Here is a 19,841-nt window from a genome sequence, read left to right on the forward strand (position 1 = left end):
TGGTAAAGAGAACTCTCGGCTCGCGCGCTCTGATTGGCTTGGCGGAAGGAATAAGCCGCCTCCCCTCCTTACCCGCGAGCTCGGGTATGGAGTCCTGGAACTGCTCGGCTTCGGGACCAGAACACCTGAGGCGACAGGTGAGAGAGGTTGGGGTTGCGAGGCGGGGTGGCGCGAAGTTCGAGGCCGAGACCCAGAACGACCCCGGACTGGGCTCCCGGCCTCTCAGGCTCAGTCTCCTCAGCTCTGAGAATCCGTCCTCAGGAGCCGGCGACCTGGAAACTGACAGGATTTTGAATCTCGGACAAGCAGTAGGTCTCCTCACTCCGAGCCTGAGTTTCCCTCCCTGAGGAACTGGGGTCACAGTAGCACTTAGCTCATAGTTCGGTTCAGGTCTCACGCTATTGAAGTAAAGCCTTAAATAGATAGTTTTTTTCTTTTCTGTTTTTTAAGTCGCTCAATCATGTCCAACCCTTTGCGACCCCATGGACTGTAGCCTGCCAGGCTCCTCTACCCATGGGATTCTCCAGGGAAGAATACTGGAGTGGGTAGCCAGTCCGTTCTCTGGGGGATCTTCTTGACCCAGGGATCGAACCCAGGTCTCTTGCATTCAGGCGCATTCCTTAACGTCTGAGCCATCAGGGTAGCTTTGCATTATTTATAAAAATCTAAAATGTGCACACGCACACCCAGCAAGTCCCTTCTTAGGACTCTGTCTTGCAGAGATCCTGACTTAAGTGTGCAAAAAAAGGGGGGGGGGGTGGTGAGGAGGTGTAACAGCTGTTTTTCTGCAGCTTGTTTCTAATTGCGAAATGTTAGAAACAGCCTGAAAATGCCCAAGAAAAAATTTCTTTCCAGTCCATGATTTCATTTAAATTTCTGCTTTTAATAGTAGTAATAATAAAAGCTGGTACCAAAAACAGAGTCAGTAATAAAGAGCTATCAGTTAACTGACTGTGGTGTGCCAGACCCTGCTAAGTGTTTTGCTTGTGTTATTTAGTTTAACTTTCTCAAAACCCATTAAGGTAAATAGTTACTGCCCCTGTGTAACTTTTAAGGTTCGTGGCTTTTTGATGGCTATGTGGCTAGCTAAGATGACATCACTGGGGAGCAGTGGGTTCGAACTCAGATTTTTTGGTATGTTAGGCTGATTGCTGCTCTGTACTGCTTTGGGAGCACATAACAAGTGCTGAATGTAGCTGCCTTTTTTGTTATCATGGGGTGCTTGAATTAGGCATTCTCTGAGGTCTGGGGACCTTCCATCCTCTCTCTCTCTTTCCTTTTAAGGACTCCCAGGAGCCATGTCATCAGAAGTCCTGCTGGTGTCCGCTCCAGGGAAAGTCATTCTGCATGGAGAGCATGCCGTGGTCCATGGCAAGGTACAAGGCCCCCTGAGCCTTTGAGGGTTGGGAACTGCTTCTCCCGGACACTAATCTTTTCTCTTTGTTAAATTTATTTTTGGCTGCTCTGGGTCTTTGTTGCTGCGTGAGGGCTGTCTTTAGTTGCAGCAAGCGCAGGCTTCTCGTTGCGGTGGCTTCTTTTATTGTGGAGCACAGGCTGTAGACAAGTTGGCTTCAGTAGTCGTGGTTCGTGGGCTCAGTAGTTGCAGCTCTCAGGGGCCTGGAGCACAGGCTTTGTTGCTCCACGGCATGTGAGATCTTCCTGGACCAGGGATCAAACCTGTGTCTCCTGCATTGGCAGGCAGATTCTTAACCACTGGACCACCAGGGAATTCCCCTGATGCTAATATATTTTTAAAATATTTATTTATTTATTTGACTGTGCTGGGTCGCAGTTGCGGCATGTGGGGTCTAGTTTCCTGACCAGGAAATCAAACCCAGACCCCCTGCACTGGGGGCATGGCGTCTTAGCCACTGGACCAGCAGGGAAGTCCCCTGATGCTAATCTTAAAACAAGCTGAAAGAAAGTCTTGAGGTGTAGCCTGGGAGATCAGAAAGGTCAGTTTCTTCCCAGCTGGGCAAAGAAAAGGTAGGTGTAAGGCTCTCTGAAGGACTTCTCTGGCCCACCCAGTAAGATAGCAAGAAAATGACATGGAAAGCCATGTGGGCGGAATGAAGTCACGTAGGAAGTGAGCTTCAGTGGAGAAGAGATGAAGTTTAAGGACTAAACTCTGGGGAAAATGAATAGGATCCTGCAAAGGAGTCTGAGACATGCATATCTCATTTAACTCTTACAACTGTCCTCAGAGGTTAAACTTTTATTGTCCTTTTTTACAGTTGTGGAAGTTGAGGCTTTGGAGAGCGTTGGCAACTTGTTTAAGGTCCCGCACACCTCGGTAGAGCTAGAAGTGACCCTATCTGCTTGAACCTAAAGCCATGCTTTCTCCGCTCCTCCATGCTCTCATTTTTCACGTTCTTATATTAATCTTTGAAAACAGGGTGATCAGGGAAGCCGTCCCATGGTGTTGAGAAATTCTGAAGTTTTACGAGGGAAAGGAAAAGACATGTAGGTATTAAGTCCGAACTGATTGGTAGCGGTTGTGCCTGTGAAGAAGGTGCCAAGGTTGATGAGAAGCGTCTGCCAAGGGCATAGTTCAGAGTGGCCCATGTGCTAGTGTCTAAGTTAGAAGCCATGCATGTTGCCAGCGACCCCTGGGATAACTGCTGGTGTCATGCCGTTTGTTCTATAGGTTGCACTAGCAGTGGCCTTGAACTTGAGAACATTCCTCCGGCTTCAGCCCCACAGCAATGGGAAAGTGGGCCTCAACTTACCAAACATTGGCGTCAGGAGGGTCTGGGACGTGGCCAGCCTTCAGCTGTTGGACACCAGCCTTCTGGGTAAGTGCAGGGGCAGGAACCAGGTGTGGGAAGAGCCTGGGCCCTGAGGAGAAGGAGGAGGACGACGGCTGGGCCGTCATCCCCGGCTGTCCCCGAGGGACTCGAGGCAAGTCACTCTGGGGGTGTTTTCTCTCCTGTCCCCCATAAGAATAGCTTCACTTATTTATTAATATATTAATTTATTTAAAATTTAAAAGCCTTCTCCATGTGCTGGCCTTTCCCTTCCACCCAAGCAAATCTCCACTTTTCATATTCGCTTTATGTGCGCGTGTCCTTTTCTCACTAATTATGTTTTGGGAGAGGGCAATATTGGGGACGTAATATGGCCTTTATTTTGTGTGTCTGTGTTTTTAAATATTTTGTAGCAATTTTTAAGTTACTGGGCAATCTTTTAAAAATATATACTTATTTGGCTGCCCTGGGTTCTTAGTTGCAGCACATAGGATATCTAGTTGCCGCATGCAGGGTCATTTAGTTGTGACACATGAAGTCTTACTTGCAGCCTGTGGGATCTAGTTCCCTAACCAAGGATCGAATCTGGGCCGCCTGCCCCGGGACCCTGGAACCTTAGCCATTGGACCGCCAGGGAAGCCTCATGGCCTTTAGTTTTGATATTGTACCATGGAGGTCAAACCCAGGCCTCTGAGTGATATGTGTGTGTGTGCACATGTGTATATGCATGTGTGTTTGAAAACTACTAGCAATTAAGCCCTTACTACATGCCAGGAGCAGTGCTAAGGGTTTTCTGTACCTTTTTTTATTATCTCTACAACAATCCTGGGAGGAGATACCCCTGTTACCTGAGGTGCAGACAGATTAAGTCCCCTACTCAAGGTCAGAAAACCAGTCTTTGGCACAGTCAGGACCCACCCAAACCCAGGCCTGCCTGCCTCCCAAGCCTGGAGTCCACCGACAGCCTCGGCTGTGGTGCTCGGACCCTGAGCCCACGTCTGTCCAGATTCTGACGCCTGGAATGGCTCAGTTGCTTTGTGTTCTGGTGTCTATAAAAGCACCAAGGCCTCCTCATCCCCCTGTGTACACTTGTTTGCCTGTGTGACAGGGCATGGTGACGGTGCAGCGCTCACCCCGGAGCATGTGGAGAAGCTGAAGGAGGTGGCAGGCTTCCCCGAGGACTGCGTGGACCCCGAGCGCCTGTCTGTGCTGGCCTTCCTCTATTTGTACCTGTCTATATGCCAGGGTCAGAGGTATGTGTGCTATTGGGGCAGGGAGCCCAGGTGCAGCCTGCCCCCAAGATTGAGCCCAAGTTTTGGCCGCTAGACAACATATGGGCTGCCTTCCAGGCTCTGAATACCCATCAGCTGTCCTTGCTGCATTCCAGGCACCATACTGGTGATTGTTTAGTTGGTGGTTTAGTCACTTAGTTGTGTCCAACTCTTGCGACCCCGTGGATTGTAGCCTGCCAGGCTCCTCTGTGCATGGGATTCTCCAGGCAAGAGTACTGGAGTGGGTTACCATTTCCTTCTCCAGGGGATCTTCCCGACCCAGGAATCGAACCCAGATCTCCCTCATTGTAGGCAGATTCTTTGCTGACTGAGTTACAAGGGAAGCCCACCTTGCTAGACCCTATATATGTGTGTGTGTATATATATGGTCTGCTTTAGGTATTCACAGCAACCTCACGAGAAGGACACCCTCTCCATTTTGCACAGGGAGAAATTGGGACCGAGGGAGTTAGAGACTTTCTGGGCCACATAGCTAGTTAGTAAGTGCTAAGAGAGGGGAAATCAATTCCATTCTCTTCAGTTCAACACCTGCCTTTTTTTTCCCTCAGTTGATCTTTTTTTCTTTTTCACTTATTTATATTAGCTGGAGGCTAATTACTTTACAATATTGTAGTGCTTTTTGCCATACATTGATATGAATCAGCCATGGATTTGCATGTGTTCCCCATCCTGAACCCCCCTCCCACCTCCCTCCCCACAACACCTGCCTTTTTAACTCACAATGCCTCTGGCCTTTCAGTTCAGCCGAACAAAAGCCAGAGTCCATTCTCGGATCTGCTGGGTGGCTTCTCTGTGCCGTGGCCAGGGAGACACGCTTGTTCCATGTTCCATAGGCTCCATGGGATCTCTGTGATTAGCAGAGTGAAGCCTGTGTTATGATAAGATCTGGGTTGTCTGCCCGTGGGGAAGCCAGCTCCTAGAGAGGGACATTCCTGTTGAGGTGGTGTCACGGGGTGATACAGGGCACGGGCTGCGTGCGGCTGAGGGTCAGACAGTGTTGGTTCAAACCCCGGGTCACTTTCTAGCTTGAATGAGGTTCTTGACCTTCCCAAGCCTCAGTTTCCTCATCTGTAAAATGGGGATGGTGACAGCACCTCCCTCCAAGGGGTTGTGTGGAGAGTCAGAGCGCTGCTGCCCGGTGTGTTTCAGATCCCTGCCCAGCCTGGACATCACTGTGTGGTCGGAGCTGCCCACTGGGGCCGGCCTGGGCTCCAGTGCTGCCTACTCCGTGTGTTTGGCAGCCGCCCTCCTGACCGCGTGCAAGGAGATCCCAAACCCGCTGAAGGATGGGGAGGCTGCCAGCAGGTAATCAGGCGTCCCCCTGCTCCTTGTCCCTCCTGGGCACCGCTCCCCAAGGTCAGATCTGTCCTGTGGGCCCCTTACAGCTGGGCATGCTGAGGCGCAGGGCGGCCACACAGCTTCTGATGGTGGAGTGGATCTGGACCCGGTGGTCTGAATCGAGAACTTGAGCTCTTTGCCACCACCCCCTCCCCCCCGCCACCTCATTCCGACCTTGCCTCCTTTAGGTTCACATGCTGTGGTTTTTTAGAAAGAACCTGAGCCCAGATGTAGAGGGCAGTGGATCAGACGAGCCATCACCCTTGTCACCAGCTCACTGTGGGACCCTGACCAGCCCACTCCCCCCACAGAGAGCCTCATTCAGTGCCAGTTTCTGTAAACGGTGCTACCAACACCCAGGGGGGCATTGCCAGGTCGTACCAAATGGTTACGACAGACAGAGTAGCGTGCTGAGAAGGAAACAGAAGGAGCGTCAGCCCGGTCAGGGCGTCTCCCGTCCGTTGATCTTCAGGCCCACAAGGTCGTAGCACCTCCTCTGCGGTTCTCAGTGTGAGTCACCGAGGCTTGTCCAGACAGGGCTGCGGCGGGCCGTTTCTCTTAGTTGGGGAACCTTGAGAAACCGGCCCGAGCACGGATAATGCAGTTTGTCCTGGGAGTCGGGAATGAGGCCGCAGCATCCAGCCTGGCAGCTTCTTGCCGAGGCCTGTCCTGGGCCCTCATGGCTCCAGGAGCCCTCTTGCTGGGGAGCTTCCAGTAGCAGCCGTGTGGGCCCAGCTGTGCTGTGTCGGGGAGGGTGTGCTGCTTGCCAAGGCCCAAAGCTCAGTTTGGTCCCTGTGGCCACAGTGGGCCCGGGGGCTGTTGATAGGATTCCCGGTCTGGGCTGCTCTGAAGGGCCCACACTCCGGGGGGTGGGGGCCGGTGGAGATGGCCTTGGCAGGCATCTGACAGGTAATGAGCGATTGCAGCTGCGGGGGGGCCGTTTTTCCGTAGTTGCAGTCACATTTGCCTGTGAACTCGATTCTCTCTGGGGCTCTGTTTCTTCATGTGAAAAGGAGTGGCTGCACCTGATGATGGGTGGCGGTGGGGGAGCTTCCAGCCTTGACACGTGCTGATTCCAGGGTAAGGTGGTGACATAGGACAGAGGCGACAAGACTGCCGCTCAGTACTTTATGCTGATCGCTGATTGTAGCGCAGAGCAGTGGAGGCCAGGTGGCCTGGGTCCCCCAAATAGACATCTGCCCACGGACTGGCAGACCGGCTCTGCCTTTCAAAAAATAAGGGTGGTTGCGGGTGTGTGCGTGCATATGCACGCCTATGGGTGTCCAAGTATGCGTGTGGTCTTTCCTGTCCTGCTTCTTTGCACCTAGTTCCCCCACCTCCCCTGAAGACCCATCACTGCTTCTCAGAACCGGTAGGGGGACCAGACCTGGCCCCCACCCTCCCTGCTCCCAGCGTCTTCCAATCAGAAGAAAGAGTCAAGTTTGCTGAGTGGACCGGACCCCGGGCCGTGTTCAGGTGCCCCTTCCCCACCTCGCTCCCAGCTCATCTGTGGTCCTGGAGAGGGCCAACTCTTGTCCAGTCCCAGGCACGGCACAGGCTGCACAGCTCTGCCCCCAATTCCTGCCTCCCTGACCCTCACCCCTTGTCCCTTAGGCCCCCCCATCCCTTTCAGAATGGGGTGCACTCTGTCCAGTCGGCATTGCACTTCTCGGAGGCTATAGTTAAATACCGGTGACTTCCTGACATCCATTCTGCATTAGACTCCAAGGCTGCAAGTAGTCAGGGACCACGTCTGTGTGCGCTTAGTCATAGGCACATAGTAGATGCTCAGTGTATATTGAACAAGTGAGCGAGTCTCGTCAGCACCCCAGAGGTCAGTAGTTATAAGCTCGGGCTCTGACAAGCGGATGTGGTTCCGACGTCACCGTGAGTGGCACCATGGTCTTGGGGATGCTGTTTCACCCGTTGGAGCCTCAGCATCCTCTTCTGTAAGAAAGAGGGTGGTGACTGTACCTTCCCTGAGAGGTTATTGTGAGGACTACACATGGTGGAGTGGAAGGCTCCACATTAGTGGAAGCCTGTAGCACAGTGCTCGGCCCTGGGTAATCAGTAGCTCTGAGCAGTGTTGACTGACTATTAAACATAGCTTCACAACCACTGGGTGAGTCTCAGGTCCATAAAATCCTCATCTGACCTTTGAGGAAAGCACCTCAGAGAGGGTGATTGACTTGCCCACAGCGCCACAGCGAAGGAGTGGGTAGACCGGGCTTGGAGTGACTCTAGGACAGAGACCCCAGGTGGAATACACACTGTCCCCTGGGCGTTTTGCAGAGGACCAGTGTGCTTTTCCATCCCATGATCTCTGTGATTTGACACCTTTGTCCCTGTTTCCCGAAGGACGACACTGAGGGTCAGAGGTGACGCGGCTGCTCAGCGACGCCCAGTGAGTCGGCGGCAGAGTGGGGCTCAGCCCAGCCCCCTGCTTAGTCCACAGCTCAGCTGCACGGCCCCAGCAGCTTCTGTGGGTCTCAGGGCAGGGACCGCACAGAAGGGACACGAGAGCTGAGAGGGCGGGGCGGTGGGGCTGAGCACGAGGCCGCATGAGGGCCTCGCAGGTTATCAAGTGATACTCGCACTGTCATGGTGAGTCCACACCCGTCCTGGGGAGGAATCCAGAGAGGGCTGGGGCCAACGGGCCCACACGCTCAGGAGGCAGGAGTTGTATTCCTCCAGAGGGGGAGAGAGGGGCTCAGAGAGGGCCGGCAAGGGGCCCAGAGTCCTTCAGCTCACAAGAGGCAAAGCAGAGCCCCATGAACTCCAAGCCTCAGGTCTCTCCGCTGCATTGGGCAGGAGCGCTCTTCAGGGCCTGCGCTTTAGCCAGAGAGCTTCGGAGCTGTTTATTTGTCTTCTTTCTGAGTTTGGGGGCCCAAACCCCTTCGCCTTTTGGTCTCCAGCAAGCCCCGCCTGTGACCCCGGCCCTCTGCTGCCCTCAGTGACACCCAGCTCCCCATTCACCACCAAGGACAGTAAAGACGAATCTCTGTGTCTCCTTCAGGTGGACCGAGGAGAACTTGGAGTTAATTAACAAGTGGGCCTTCCAGGGGGAGAGGGTGATTCACGGGAACCCGTCTGGAGTGGACAACGCTGTCAGCACCTGGGGTAGGTGCTGCCTTGGGCCTGCGTTCTCAGTGTTTGTTCTTTTTAGAAATTCCTGTGACAGGCGTAGCCGCCCAGGCTCCGTGGTTTGGGATGAACATACAGTCAGTGTGTTCTGAGGAGGAGCGCATTTTCCTGATGGAGGGGGACAGTAACTTCAGGGTTTCCCACCTTCCTGATCCAAATCTCCGGGGGTGGGCCAGGGCCTGGGAAGCCATGGTTTCAGTGAGATCCCCGCCCCCGGGGATCCAGAGGGCGCAGCTGCGGAACCAGTGCCATGGGGGCTGCAGACCACATGAGTCGGCCTCCCCTCTGGGGAGGATGCCTGCTCACTGCAGCTGGACGCCCTCTGGCCCCACCTCCACCGCATCACCCTGCGGCCTGTGCAGGGACACCTGGACAGAGGGGAGGGACCCCTGGCCCTGGGCATGGAGCACCTCCACGCCCTCCTGGGCCTTTGGTTCTTGAAGCTGAGATGCCTCGTTACGGGGCTGAATCTGTTATGGTGACACTTTCCCCAACCCCAATCCAGCCCCTCTCCCAGGAGGCTCAGATACAGAGCTTTTCCCGTGACCCTGACCCACCTGTTCTTCTCTTTAGGAGGAGCGCTCCGATACCAACAAGGGAAGATTTCATCTTTAAAGAGGTAATTCTGGGGGAGCTGCAGCTTCTGCATCTGATGGGGGAGGGGGAGCCCCATTTCTTTGTGAAGGAACCCAGAGCAGGTGCCCCAGGAATTCCCCTCCCCCATGTGGTCCCACAGGCCGTGGGCATGAGGAAGCCTGCTCTTTCCTGTCCACTTCAGCTCTGAAGTTCCCGAGAGGTCAGAGGGGGTGGTCAGGCGGGGCTGGGCCATTCTACTTCCAGAATGCGGCTGTTCCCCCAGGCACTCCTTCAGTTAGCAGTTCATCCATCCATCCGTTTAGTAAACAAGAAGTGATTCCTTCCTGTGTTCCAGCTGACCCTCCCCTAGGACCCTTGGTATAAAAATGGATCTCGGATATAGTTCTGGGTGGTTAGAGACAGACATGCACACTTGAGCCACTGGAAGACTCTGTGGCAGTTGCCGTAGTGACGCCACCGTGTCTGAGCAGGACTGGAGCCCACAGGAGGCTCCTGGGAGGCCCAGTGGAGGGATGTTTGGCAACTTTCAGCCTGTTGTGGATTTCCTTCCTCCCTCCTTTCAGAGGCACTGGAATTACAGATGTGTGTATTAAACTCCAGTATCCTCTGTTCTGTTTGCTTCTGGGGTGGGACCGGCAGGGGCAGGGCGTGAGCCTGCAGCCAGAGGAACCCTCTGAGCCCCTGAACCCTCCCCCATCAAACGGGGGTGGGGGATGGTGGTTGTCCCAGGGCACTCTGCTGCCTTGCGGGGGCCTTGCCACACTCTGAGGGTCCTGGGGCCTCTCACCTTCTGCAGCCAGGATGGTCTTCTTGGCAGCCAGACAGCAGGTCCCGGACCTCTGCTGCCTCCAGTCGGGCTGCTGCATTTGGGGCTCAGGGGCCTGGCAGGCCATGGTGTGGACCCCTTCTCTCTACACTTATAGCTTCTTCTCACGCCTGGTCTGTCAGCTTCCAGAAGCCAGACCTGCCTTTCTGAGGCTCCAGGTCAGCATTCCTTTAGCCTAAGCACTGTGGACATTTGGGGCTGGAGAATTCTTTGTGGGTGGACCGGTCCTGGGCAGCACGGGATGTTTAGTAGCTTCCCTGGACTCTGCCCACTAGAGGCCTGTAGCCCCTCCCCCGTCTCCAGTGCAGCAACCAAAGAGCTCCAGATGTTGTCACACGGCCCCTGGAGGGCAAGTCCCCCGAGTGACAGCCCCTGCACCACACGGAGGAGGGAGCAGGGCCATTCGGGAGGGTGGAGCAGCTTCCTCTGGCTGCTTGTGGAAGCGATGGCGGGGAGGGAATGGGAGGTCTGGTCCCCAGGGGTAGGTGGCTCTGCCGGGTGGCCTGAACCCGCATGCAGTGAGATCAGGAGTGAGGGTGGGAGGCTGAGTGTCTGGGTCCAGTCCGCCTGCAGCCCACGGTCTCTCAGAGGAGACAGTCGTGATGTCAATCTGGAACAAAGATGTTTTTGGGGCTCTAAGTTGTCGGGGCTAACAGCAGGGAGGTCACTGTCGGGCTGCAGATCTGGGGAGTCCTTGATGGGGCAGGGGCAGGTCTCTTTCCTGTGAGCCTGTTGTATCCTAAGCCCTGAGCTGGCCCTAGGCTCAGAAGACCAGTGCAGATGTGGCTGGGCAGGCGCATGGCCTTGCAGGGGTGATTAAGAGTGAGCGATGGAGGGTCTCCCAGGCACGGGAGGCGGGGGAGAGGCCCAAAAGTGTGTGCAGTTCCAGGGGGCAGGGAGCAGCAGGTGCTCTGGGGTCCCAGGGTCCGGTTGGAGCCTGGCTCTGCCATTTGCCTGCTGTGGGCCCTTAGGTGAGTCACTTTCCTGAAGACCGCTGTCTTCTCATTTATAGATTGGGAGTCCTAGGCATGAGAGTCCATGGCAGAAACGGTATCTACCAAGTGCTTTTTATTCTTTCCTGACGGAATTCATCCATTCAGTCCATAAGTATCTCTGAACAACCGCCGGGTGCTGGGGTTTCAGCAGGGAACCCAAAGTCCCACCTTCACGGAGCCCCCACTTTGTGGGAGGAGACGATCCCTGGACAGTTGGCTCTGTAAGGACACGGCAGGCCGTCCCCACGGCCTCAGCACACAGAAGGAGAGTAAGGGCTGGGACGTGAAGGAGGGAACTGGAGCCCTCTGCCTGGATGGCATTTGAGCAGAGTGCCAAGGCCGGGGGGCAGGTCCCTGGCAGCAGAGATGCATGTGTAAAGGCCCTGAGGCAGGACTGGGGCTGAAGTGTTGAACAGGAGCTAAGAGGCCAGGGTGGCTGAGTGGAGTGAGCTCCAGGGAGGAGGGAGATGAGATGAGCTTGGGGATGTCACCCGGCCCAGATCACACAGCACTTAGAGGGTATGGCCCTAGGGGGTTCTCACTGGATGTCACAGGAGTCCTGAGTTTTCTGGGGCTGGCAGGGCTGGCAGCAGGCCCGTTTGCAAAGGACTTTATTTAAGAGAGATGAAGACATGATACCCAGACTCCTCCCACCTCGATAGATGGGGACACAGAGCGAGCGACCGACCTTCGTCGCTGGCTGCAGGGCGCCGCGGTGAGCAGATGGCAGGTTCTCTAAGAAGCCGCGAGGCCAGACTCCACATTAATCCTGCCCATGGCTTGAGGAGAAGCCCTTTACCCAAAACCACGCATGGTGCTTCTCAATAAAAAAAAAAAATGCATTGTTTGCCAAGTGGATCAAGACGCAGCCTCCCAGAACGCTGCCCTTTTGAGGAACGGCTTGTCTTTTAAGGGAAGAGAAAAGCCAAATAGAATGTTCATCTTTTGTAAAGTGAAAAAAAAAAAGAAAAGCCGGCCTCCAAGGCTGAGAATCGATATTAATTTCATGGGCTTATGGGCGGTGAGATCAAGCAGGTTTCTGGCAGCCTTTCCCAGCCCTGCTGGATTTTACAGCCTCGATTGGTGAAAAGAAAAGCGAATAAAGGTATTGGGGGCCTGTCCGTCTGCAGCTGTCTCTGGCCAGAGCTCATTCAGATCCTCCACCCCCTGTCCCCAGCCTTGGGGCAGTGCTCTGAAAGGCGGACAAGATGACAAGAAATGGTTGCTTAAGTCTCCAAAGACAGCCAACCACAAGGACCACTGGGGCTGTGGTTTTAGGAGGGATTATAGAGCCCAGAGGGCAGGTGAGGACAGCGTGGTGGTGCTGGAGGGCCAGCTGACCGTAACCGCCCTGGGGCATCCATTCTCCTACCTGGGCGTGACTGACTCCTTCTGACCACACCTGGGGTCCTGCCAGGCCTGGGCACCAATGAGGCAGGGCATGAACAGGCTCACAACACTGGGACCCGACTCTCCGACTTTTTGATTCTCCAGCACCCTCCCCTCCAGCTCCCTGGGGTGGCCCACAGGATGGAGCCTCAGCCCCTTCTTGTACACTTGGTGGTGGCGCCTTTGAACTTCTAACTCCATGCATGCCAGGCCCTCTGTCTGCACATTCACTCGAGGTTGAAACGACTGAATGGAGGAGCGAGTCACAAGCCAAAGGAAAACAACTGTCTGCCTCGGGGCCAAAGCGGGGATGCAGCTGTGGGCACCCGCAACTGGGCATCAGCAACCCTGCTTCCCAGACCTGTCTCCAGCTCACCTCCCTGGGCCTCCACTTCCTGCCCTGGGTCAGGGTGGGGCGGAGTCCAGGAGGGCCCCCAGCCCTGGCCCAGCTGCCCTGTCCTGGGCTCACCTTGGACCCTCTTTGCCCTGCAGGCCACCAGCTCTGAAGATCCTGCTGATCAACACCAAAGTGCCTCGCAGCACCAAGGCCCTGGTGGCCAACGTCAGGAGCCGGCTGCTGAAGGTACTGCTGGTTCCACTCCCAGGAGTGTTCCCGGTGGGGCCATGACGCTTACGTTTGGGTGTCCGAGCCCTCCTTCTGCCTCCTGGGTTAGTGGGGGGAGGGGGTGGGGGGGGCAGGGACTTGGGGAGGCTCCGTGCACCCACAGCCCAGCAAGGAGGCAGGACAGGAATCGTTAAACAAGCTGCCTTTGCAGTGAGAACCTCCTCTCTGCTTGGGTCCTTGGTGGCCGGGCAAGGCAGGGACCAAGCCTGAAGGAGAGGGGTTCACTCAGAGGATGGGTGTGGGCCATGGGGACACCTTCCCCCTCCACCAGGTGTCTGCTGACCCCTAGGCCTCACGGGCACTCGTCTCCTTTCCCTGCAGTTCCCAGAGATCGTTGCCCCTCTCCTGACCTCCATAGACGCCATCTCCCTGGAGTGTGAGCGGGTGCTGGGGGAGATGGCGGCGGCCCCCACCCCGGAGCACTACCTCGTGCTGGAGGTAAGAGCCCAGCTGCAGGCTCGGGGTCCCCCACCCGCGGCACTGGCCCGGGTAGCAGCTGCCTATCTGCGCTCAGAATCCCCGGGAGCTAAAACACAGAGGCTGGGCCTGGAGCCTGTGTGTGCACCCATGAACAAAGGGGTCTTCTCTTGAAGCCTCTTCCCAAATGATTGGGAGCAATCAAGGGAACAGGCACCCCTGAGGGTGGTGTCTAGTGTGTAATAAGTGCAGCGGGCCAGGCTTGGGGTCATGTGTTTAAAGACACGGTCCTCCATAATTCCAGGAGCGATTTCTTCCCTGGCCACTTCTTTCCTACTCTGTTTGCTAAGTACATTTAGTTAGTACTAAATACATCAAGTTCACGCCGTAGCTGTCTCTCACATGCTGTTGATCAGACATGGTCTGAAATCTTTCATCAATGCTCCAGCCCCCACCCTTTGCCTAAATCTAGCTCAGAGATTGAGACCTCACACATGGGATTTCATCAGGCCCACGTCGGAATCCTGACCTCACTGGAGTGTCTTAAGAATGAAGTGAGATTCCATGGGCAATACAGGAGCACAGTGCCCAATGAGCCACCAGCTCAGCCAGAGGGCATGGGCTTATTCCCAGACCCGGCCCATCTGGCCCAGTGAATGTGGAGTGGCATTAAAAAGCCCCCTGGCTTCCGTGGAAGAACCAGAGGATCCGGCAGGCCCAGCTAACATGGTTGTGCAGCAGCAGGTCAGCCAGAGGTGCCCAGGGAGCCGCCTTGAGAGAGGCCCTGGGGTCTCCGACTCTCTACCTTCCCCACCACTCCCTGATCGTCGCCCACAGCCGCTGCCTGGGGCCTCCCTGTCCTGCTGCAGGCACTTGAGTCTGCAGCCCCTGTCATGAGTGGGAGCTGGTACTCTCCAAGTCTCTTCACAGATGATTCCTCACTTAATCCTCAAGCCGCCTACCTGTGAAGTGGGTACATTGCCACCCTGTTACAGGCATAAACACCACGACCTAAAGAGAATGACTTTCTCTGAGGTGTTTCAAGTAGTGAGTGGCTGAGTCTGGAGTCAGTGACTTGTTCGTTTATTCCTTTAGTCAACTTTTTTTTTGGTCTCACTGCACAGCTTGCAGGATCTTAGTTCCCTGACCAGGGATTGAACCTCGTCCAGGGCACTGAAAGCACCAGTTCCTAACCACTGGACCACCAGGGAATCCCCCCACATTTTTAAGATGGCTTGGTGCAGGGATTCCATCTAATTCATTTCCAGGCTTTTGCCCTCCTTCCCCCAGCTATCTCCCTCCATCCCTTCAGCCTTTTCCCGCTGGTTCTCGATTCGTTTCACGTAGAAAGGAAGGGAACACAGTCCTCCCGAGGAGGAAATTAATAATGATGGAGTGCTGCCTAAAATACACCCCGTTGAGCCCCTGGAGAATGCCTCGGAACAGCATGTCGATTATACAGCATGTATATTTTTGGCTGCGGCAGCCGCTGAAATGTGCAGCTCGCCTCCCGGACAGCTCTGCACTCACACTAGCGAGCTTTTCTCCTGTGTCACAGCCTGTCATCCGATCCTTGACAGATTTTGGATCAGAATGTGACAGGTGTCTGGGACCTGCCTTGGCAACCTGACACCTGGTGCTCAGGCACCGAGAGGCCCCAGAAATTTCCCCTCCCATACAGCCCCCAGAGCCGGTGAAAGACACCCAGGGCTGCCACCGGGCCATCACGCATGTCTGCTCGTTTGTCACAAGTGCTGGGGTACGGGAGGCAGGCTGTCAGGGAGAGGCAGACATGACCCTGCCCGACAGCCCCGGGCACGAGAACCAGGTGGGCCTCGGCACACAGCCCCATGGCGGGCATCCTCCTGGCATACAGGTCCTCCCGGGACCCCGGGGCAGAGCTGCGCGCTGTGAAGCCGCACACGGCAAGGAGAGGGTGGTGACAGGGAGGCCAAGGGTGCTCTCAGAGGCGAGAGGTGCGCGCGTCACATCAGGCAGACCCAGTTGGCGGTGCTGGCTCAGCCCTTCCCAGCTCAGCAGCCATAAGCACGTCACTCTCCCCTCTGAGCCTCAGTTTTCTTCTTTGAAAAATAGGGATACAGTAAATGAAGCATAAAAGTACTAATAGCAGCTGATGTTTGCCGAGCACTTACCTTGTGCCAGACTTCACGGGTAAGACGCCTAATTCCATCCTCCTGGCAACAAGGCAGATACTCTTAGAATCCCTGTTTTACAAGGGGGAGCCCGGGGGCTTTCCAGGTAGCACAGTGATAAAGAATCCACCTGCCAAGGCAGGAGACTCAAGAAACTCAGGTTCAATCCCAGGAAGATCCCCTGGAGGAGGAAATAGCAACCCACTCCAGTATTCTTGCCTGGGGAATCCCACGGACAGAGGAGCCTGGTGGGCTACAATCCACGGGGTCGCAAAGGGTCGGACATGACTCAGCACGCAGCGCACAAACTGAGGCTCAGCTGAAAGACCTCATCCCAAAACACGCAACCAAGAAGTGTCAGAGCCGGAACTCAAACCCAGACTCAGCTGCCTTCAGATCCCACGTTCATAACTTCCCAAGAGCAGGCACTAGAGTTCATTCTTACAGCCCCAACATCTAGCAAGGTGCCTGGCATTTTGACGGGATTTGCTGACACCACTGGAGTAAATGAAATATAAATAGGGAATGCCTGGGCAGTGGAGATTGTTAAGCTTTTTTATTTCGTCAACCTGCCTCTTGTTTGATCTGCAGGAGAGCAGGAATTTTATTATCCATAATCAGAGAAATCTGAACAAACATTTAGCAATTCCCCCAACTCATGACCTAGTTAGAAGTATATGCACCCATTCTTCTTTTGAAAGTTGTTTCCTGAGGAAGCAGTAGGATAGCATATTACTTGAGACTTTTTCCGCAAATGCCCCAAATCCATCTCAACCAGGCTTTAGCAGTAAAGGAATTTATTGGCTTCTAAATGGGAAGACCAGAGGTGACAGCTTCAGGCATAGCTGAATCCAGGGGCCAAAGACAACCTCGTCTGAAATGTTTCTCTGTCTTCAGTGTAATCTCTGAGAACATATGCGGGGAAGATAACTCCGGCGGCGTGTCTCTGAGGTTGGCCAGTTTTAGCAGCTCCAGTGGAAAGAGGCAGGGTAAACCTTGGGAGGGCTCTTATTGTCTGACCAGTCCCCACGGCCAGAGCCTTCCATGGCCAGACCTGGGACGTGTGCTCGCCGCCAGCTCCATCCCAGCCCCACTGGGAGTCCTGCAGGAAGGAGAGGGTCTCTTTTATCAGTGGAGAAGGACAGTGTGCTGGGCAGTCAAAACCTTTTGAGGTCCCAAACCAGCGGCTGTCAGACGGATGGGGCGGGCCTAGGACCTCAGCTCAGGCAGGCCAAGCCAGAACAGAGAACCTTCTCCCCAGGAGCTCATTGACATGAACCAGCACCATCTGAATGCCCTCGGTGTGGGCCATGCCTCGCTGGACCAGCTGTGCCGGGTGACCACGGCCCACGGACTGCACAGCAAGCTCACTGGCGCGGGCGGCGGCGGCTGTGGCATCACGCTCCTCAGGCCAGGTACCCCGGGGGTGGGCGGGGTTGCCAGCCTGGGCGCCCACAAAGCTTCCACGCGGGCAGTTCTTGGGGGAGGAGGAAGCAGCCTGTGAACAGTCACCTCTGCTGTGTGGCCTTGGCCAAGGGAATTAACCTCTCTGGGCCTACAGAGCATCTAGTTTATGCAAAATCGTTGCCCAGATTCAAGGAAGAGAAACATACTCAGAGAGCCTGGCACAGGGCTTGTTCCTCCCATCTCCTTACCTGCCAAGTTAAGCACAAGCTTGAGAAATAACCAAGGCTTTGTCACCATCTACCGTCACCGCCACCACTACCGGCCTTGCACTCCCTGCTGTCACCTCCTGATGTGGCCAGGACGGGGACTGACCTTGCTACAAAAGAAACATATCTCTACCCTCTTCAGTCTTTGGGGAAAGAGCAGGGCTGGGGAGCGGGCTTCCAGCAGCACGCCCTGTGCTGGGGCGTTGAGTCACCGCTGCTTTCGGTTGGCTTCCTCTCCATCTCCTCCTTCCTTTTCTCGTCCTGCTCTCCTCTTGCTTTGCTGTAAGCCCGCAGCAGTCCCCTCACCCGCAGTAGGACTCCCAGGCCTCTAAGAGAGGCCGCGCCTTAACTTCGGCGACCTTGGCTGTGAGGGCCTAGTTCAGCGGCAGTGACGATGGCGGTAGAACATTCCGGGAGTGTGTGTGGTACACTGGGCCAGGCCCTCCACCTGTCGTAGCCCGTGTCAGCCTCTCCGTAACCCTTGAGGGATAGCTCTCATTGTCAGCCCCACCCCCAGATGAGGAGATGAGGCTCAGAGAGGGGACGTCATTTGAGGCCCCACGGCCAGGTTGCACATGACTCAGGGGTCCATAACCGTCCCGTGGAGGATGCCAGGCTCGGCGTTACACCAGGAACACCGGTCCCCGGCCTGTGCTGCAAGCGGGGCTGAACGTTCTCTGAGGGAGCCGATGGTGCGAGTGACCTGCTGCCCTTCCTGCCCGCAGATCTGGCACGGCCGGAGGTAGAGGCCGCGAAGCGGGCGCTGAGAGACTGTGGCTTTGATTGCTGGGAAACCAGCATTGGTGCCCCTGGTGTGTCTGTCCACACGGCCGCCTCCCTGGACGCCTCTGTCCAGCACGCTCTGGACAGCCTCTGAAAGAAGCCCACGTGGCTACAGCCCCACCACGAAGCCCCTTCCCAGATTCCTCTAGGTGCTGAAGTTGGCTTCTGTGCTGGCCAGTGGATGCCCAGCTCCTGATGCTGACGGGAGGCCCCCAGCCCCTCTGTGACACCCCTCCCGCCAGCTGTGCCCCTCGTTCCGCACCATGAGCCCGGCTGCCCGGAAGCCGTGGTCTATGTTCTACAACATTCTCTTGAGCCAGCCTATCAGTGGGGTGTGTGTGGCCGTCTGAGACAAGAGGGCCTCTTTCCCAGCCTCCCGGAAGTTTCCATGGACCCACAGATTCCCTGGCTGAGCTGCTTGGATGCCACATGCAGGGGTCTGGTTCCCAGAGCAGCGGATCTTCTCCCTCCCTCCACTCCTGCCTGTCTGTCCCACCTCCCCCAGGAAACCTTCCTGGGGTGTTTGGGTGGTGATCTTTGCCTTCTGCCTTCCATCTGACCTGAGGGTCGGCCAAGGCAGAATCGATGTGCAGTACCTTCTGGTCTGTATCCAAGGGGGTTGCAGAAAAGATGGCAAAGGGGAAATAAAAAGATCTTTAGTAAACAATGCTTCACTCACTTCTTTCCATGTCTAGAAAGAAATGGGAGGGTCTGGTAGTCTCCCGTCACCCATACCTGCCGCCTCTCTCCTGTCCCTTCTCTAGCCACTTTCTTAGTGGATAGGGCTTTGGGTCACTTGGTTGTATGTGTCCATAGGATAGGGCAGAGTTTCTCCAGATGGCCCTGGTGGACAGGATGGATGCCTGAACATTAAACTCTCAGCCCGTCAGCACAGCTCCAGCCTGCTTTTCCAGAAAGGGGGATTTTAAATTTCCTAGCTCAGGAGGAACTTCCTAGCTCATGTATACTTACAGCTGATTCATGTTGTTGTATGGCAGAAACTAACAACATTGTAAAGCAATTATACTCCAATTAAAAAGCAGAGACAGTACTTTACCAACCAAGTTCCATCTAGTCAAAGCTATGGTTTTTCCAGTAGTCATGTGTGGATGTGAGAGTTGGACTATAAAGAAAGTTGAGTGCTGAAGAATTGATGCTTTTTAACTGTGGTGTTGGAGAAGACTCTTGAGAGTCCCTTGGACTGCAGGGAGATCCAACCAGTCCATCTTTTTTTTTTTTTAATTTTTCAGTGGGTTTTGTCATACATTGATATGAATCAGCCATAGAGTTACACGAATTCCCCATCCCGGTCTCCCATCCCACCTCCCTCTCCACCCGATTCCTCTGGATCTTCCCAGCCCAACAGGCCCGAGCACTTGACTCATGCCTCCCACCTGGGCTGGTGGTCTGTTTCACCACAGATAATATACATGCTGTTTTTTCGAAACACAACCAGTCCATCTTAAAGGAAATCAGTCCTGAATATTCACTGGAAGGACTGATGCTGAAACTCCAATACTTTGGCCACCTGATGCGAAGAACCAACTCGTTGAAAAAGACCCTGATACTGGAAAAGATTGAAGGCGGGAGTAAAGGGGGATGACAGAGGATGAGATGGTTGGATGGCTTCACCGATGTGATGGACATGAGTTTGAATAGGCTCCGGGAGTTGGTGGTGGACAGGGAGGCCTGGCATGCTGCAGTCCACAGGGTCGCAAAGAGTTGGACATGAGTGAGCAACTGAACTGAACTGAAAAAGTAAAAAATAAAAAAATAAACTTCCTAACTTCTCAAATCATGAGCACACACTAATTCACAGACTTTTCTAAGAAATGGAAGCAAAACCTGCTGGCTTTAGTCAT

General features: G+C 54.9%; 1 protein-coding gene across 1 annotated transcript; it reads left to right on the plus strand.

Moving 5' to 3' along the window:
• Positions 1–24: 24 nt before the first annotated feature.
• On the plus strand, positions 25–18,646 carry MVK (mevalonate kinase). Its single transcript, XM_065904022.1, has 11 exons — positions 25–137; positions 1,285–1,376; positions 2,648–2,795; positions 3,856–4,000; positions 5,189–5,344; positions 8,394–8,497; positions 9,095–9,140; positions 12,821–12,911; positions 13,275–13,391; positions 16,785–16,938; positions 17,922–18,646. Exons 2-11 carry the CDS (start codon positions 1,299–1,301, stop codon positions 18,071–18,073), a joined length of 1,191 nt encoding a protein of 396 aa, XP_065760094.1. The 5' UTR covers positions 25–137; positions 1,285–1,298; the 3' UTR covers positions 18,074–18,646.
• The last annotated feature ends 1,195 nt before the right edge of the window (positions 18,647–19,841 follow it).

The sequence above is a fragment of the Muntiacus reevesi genome, chromosome 13 (assembly GCF_963930625.1).
Source record: "Muntiacus reevesi chromosome 13, mMunRee1.1, whole genome shotgun sequence".
NCBI lineage: Eukaryota > Metazoa > Chordata > Mammalia > Artiodactyla > Cervidae > Muntiacus > Muntiacus reevesi.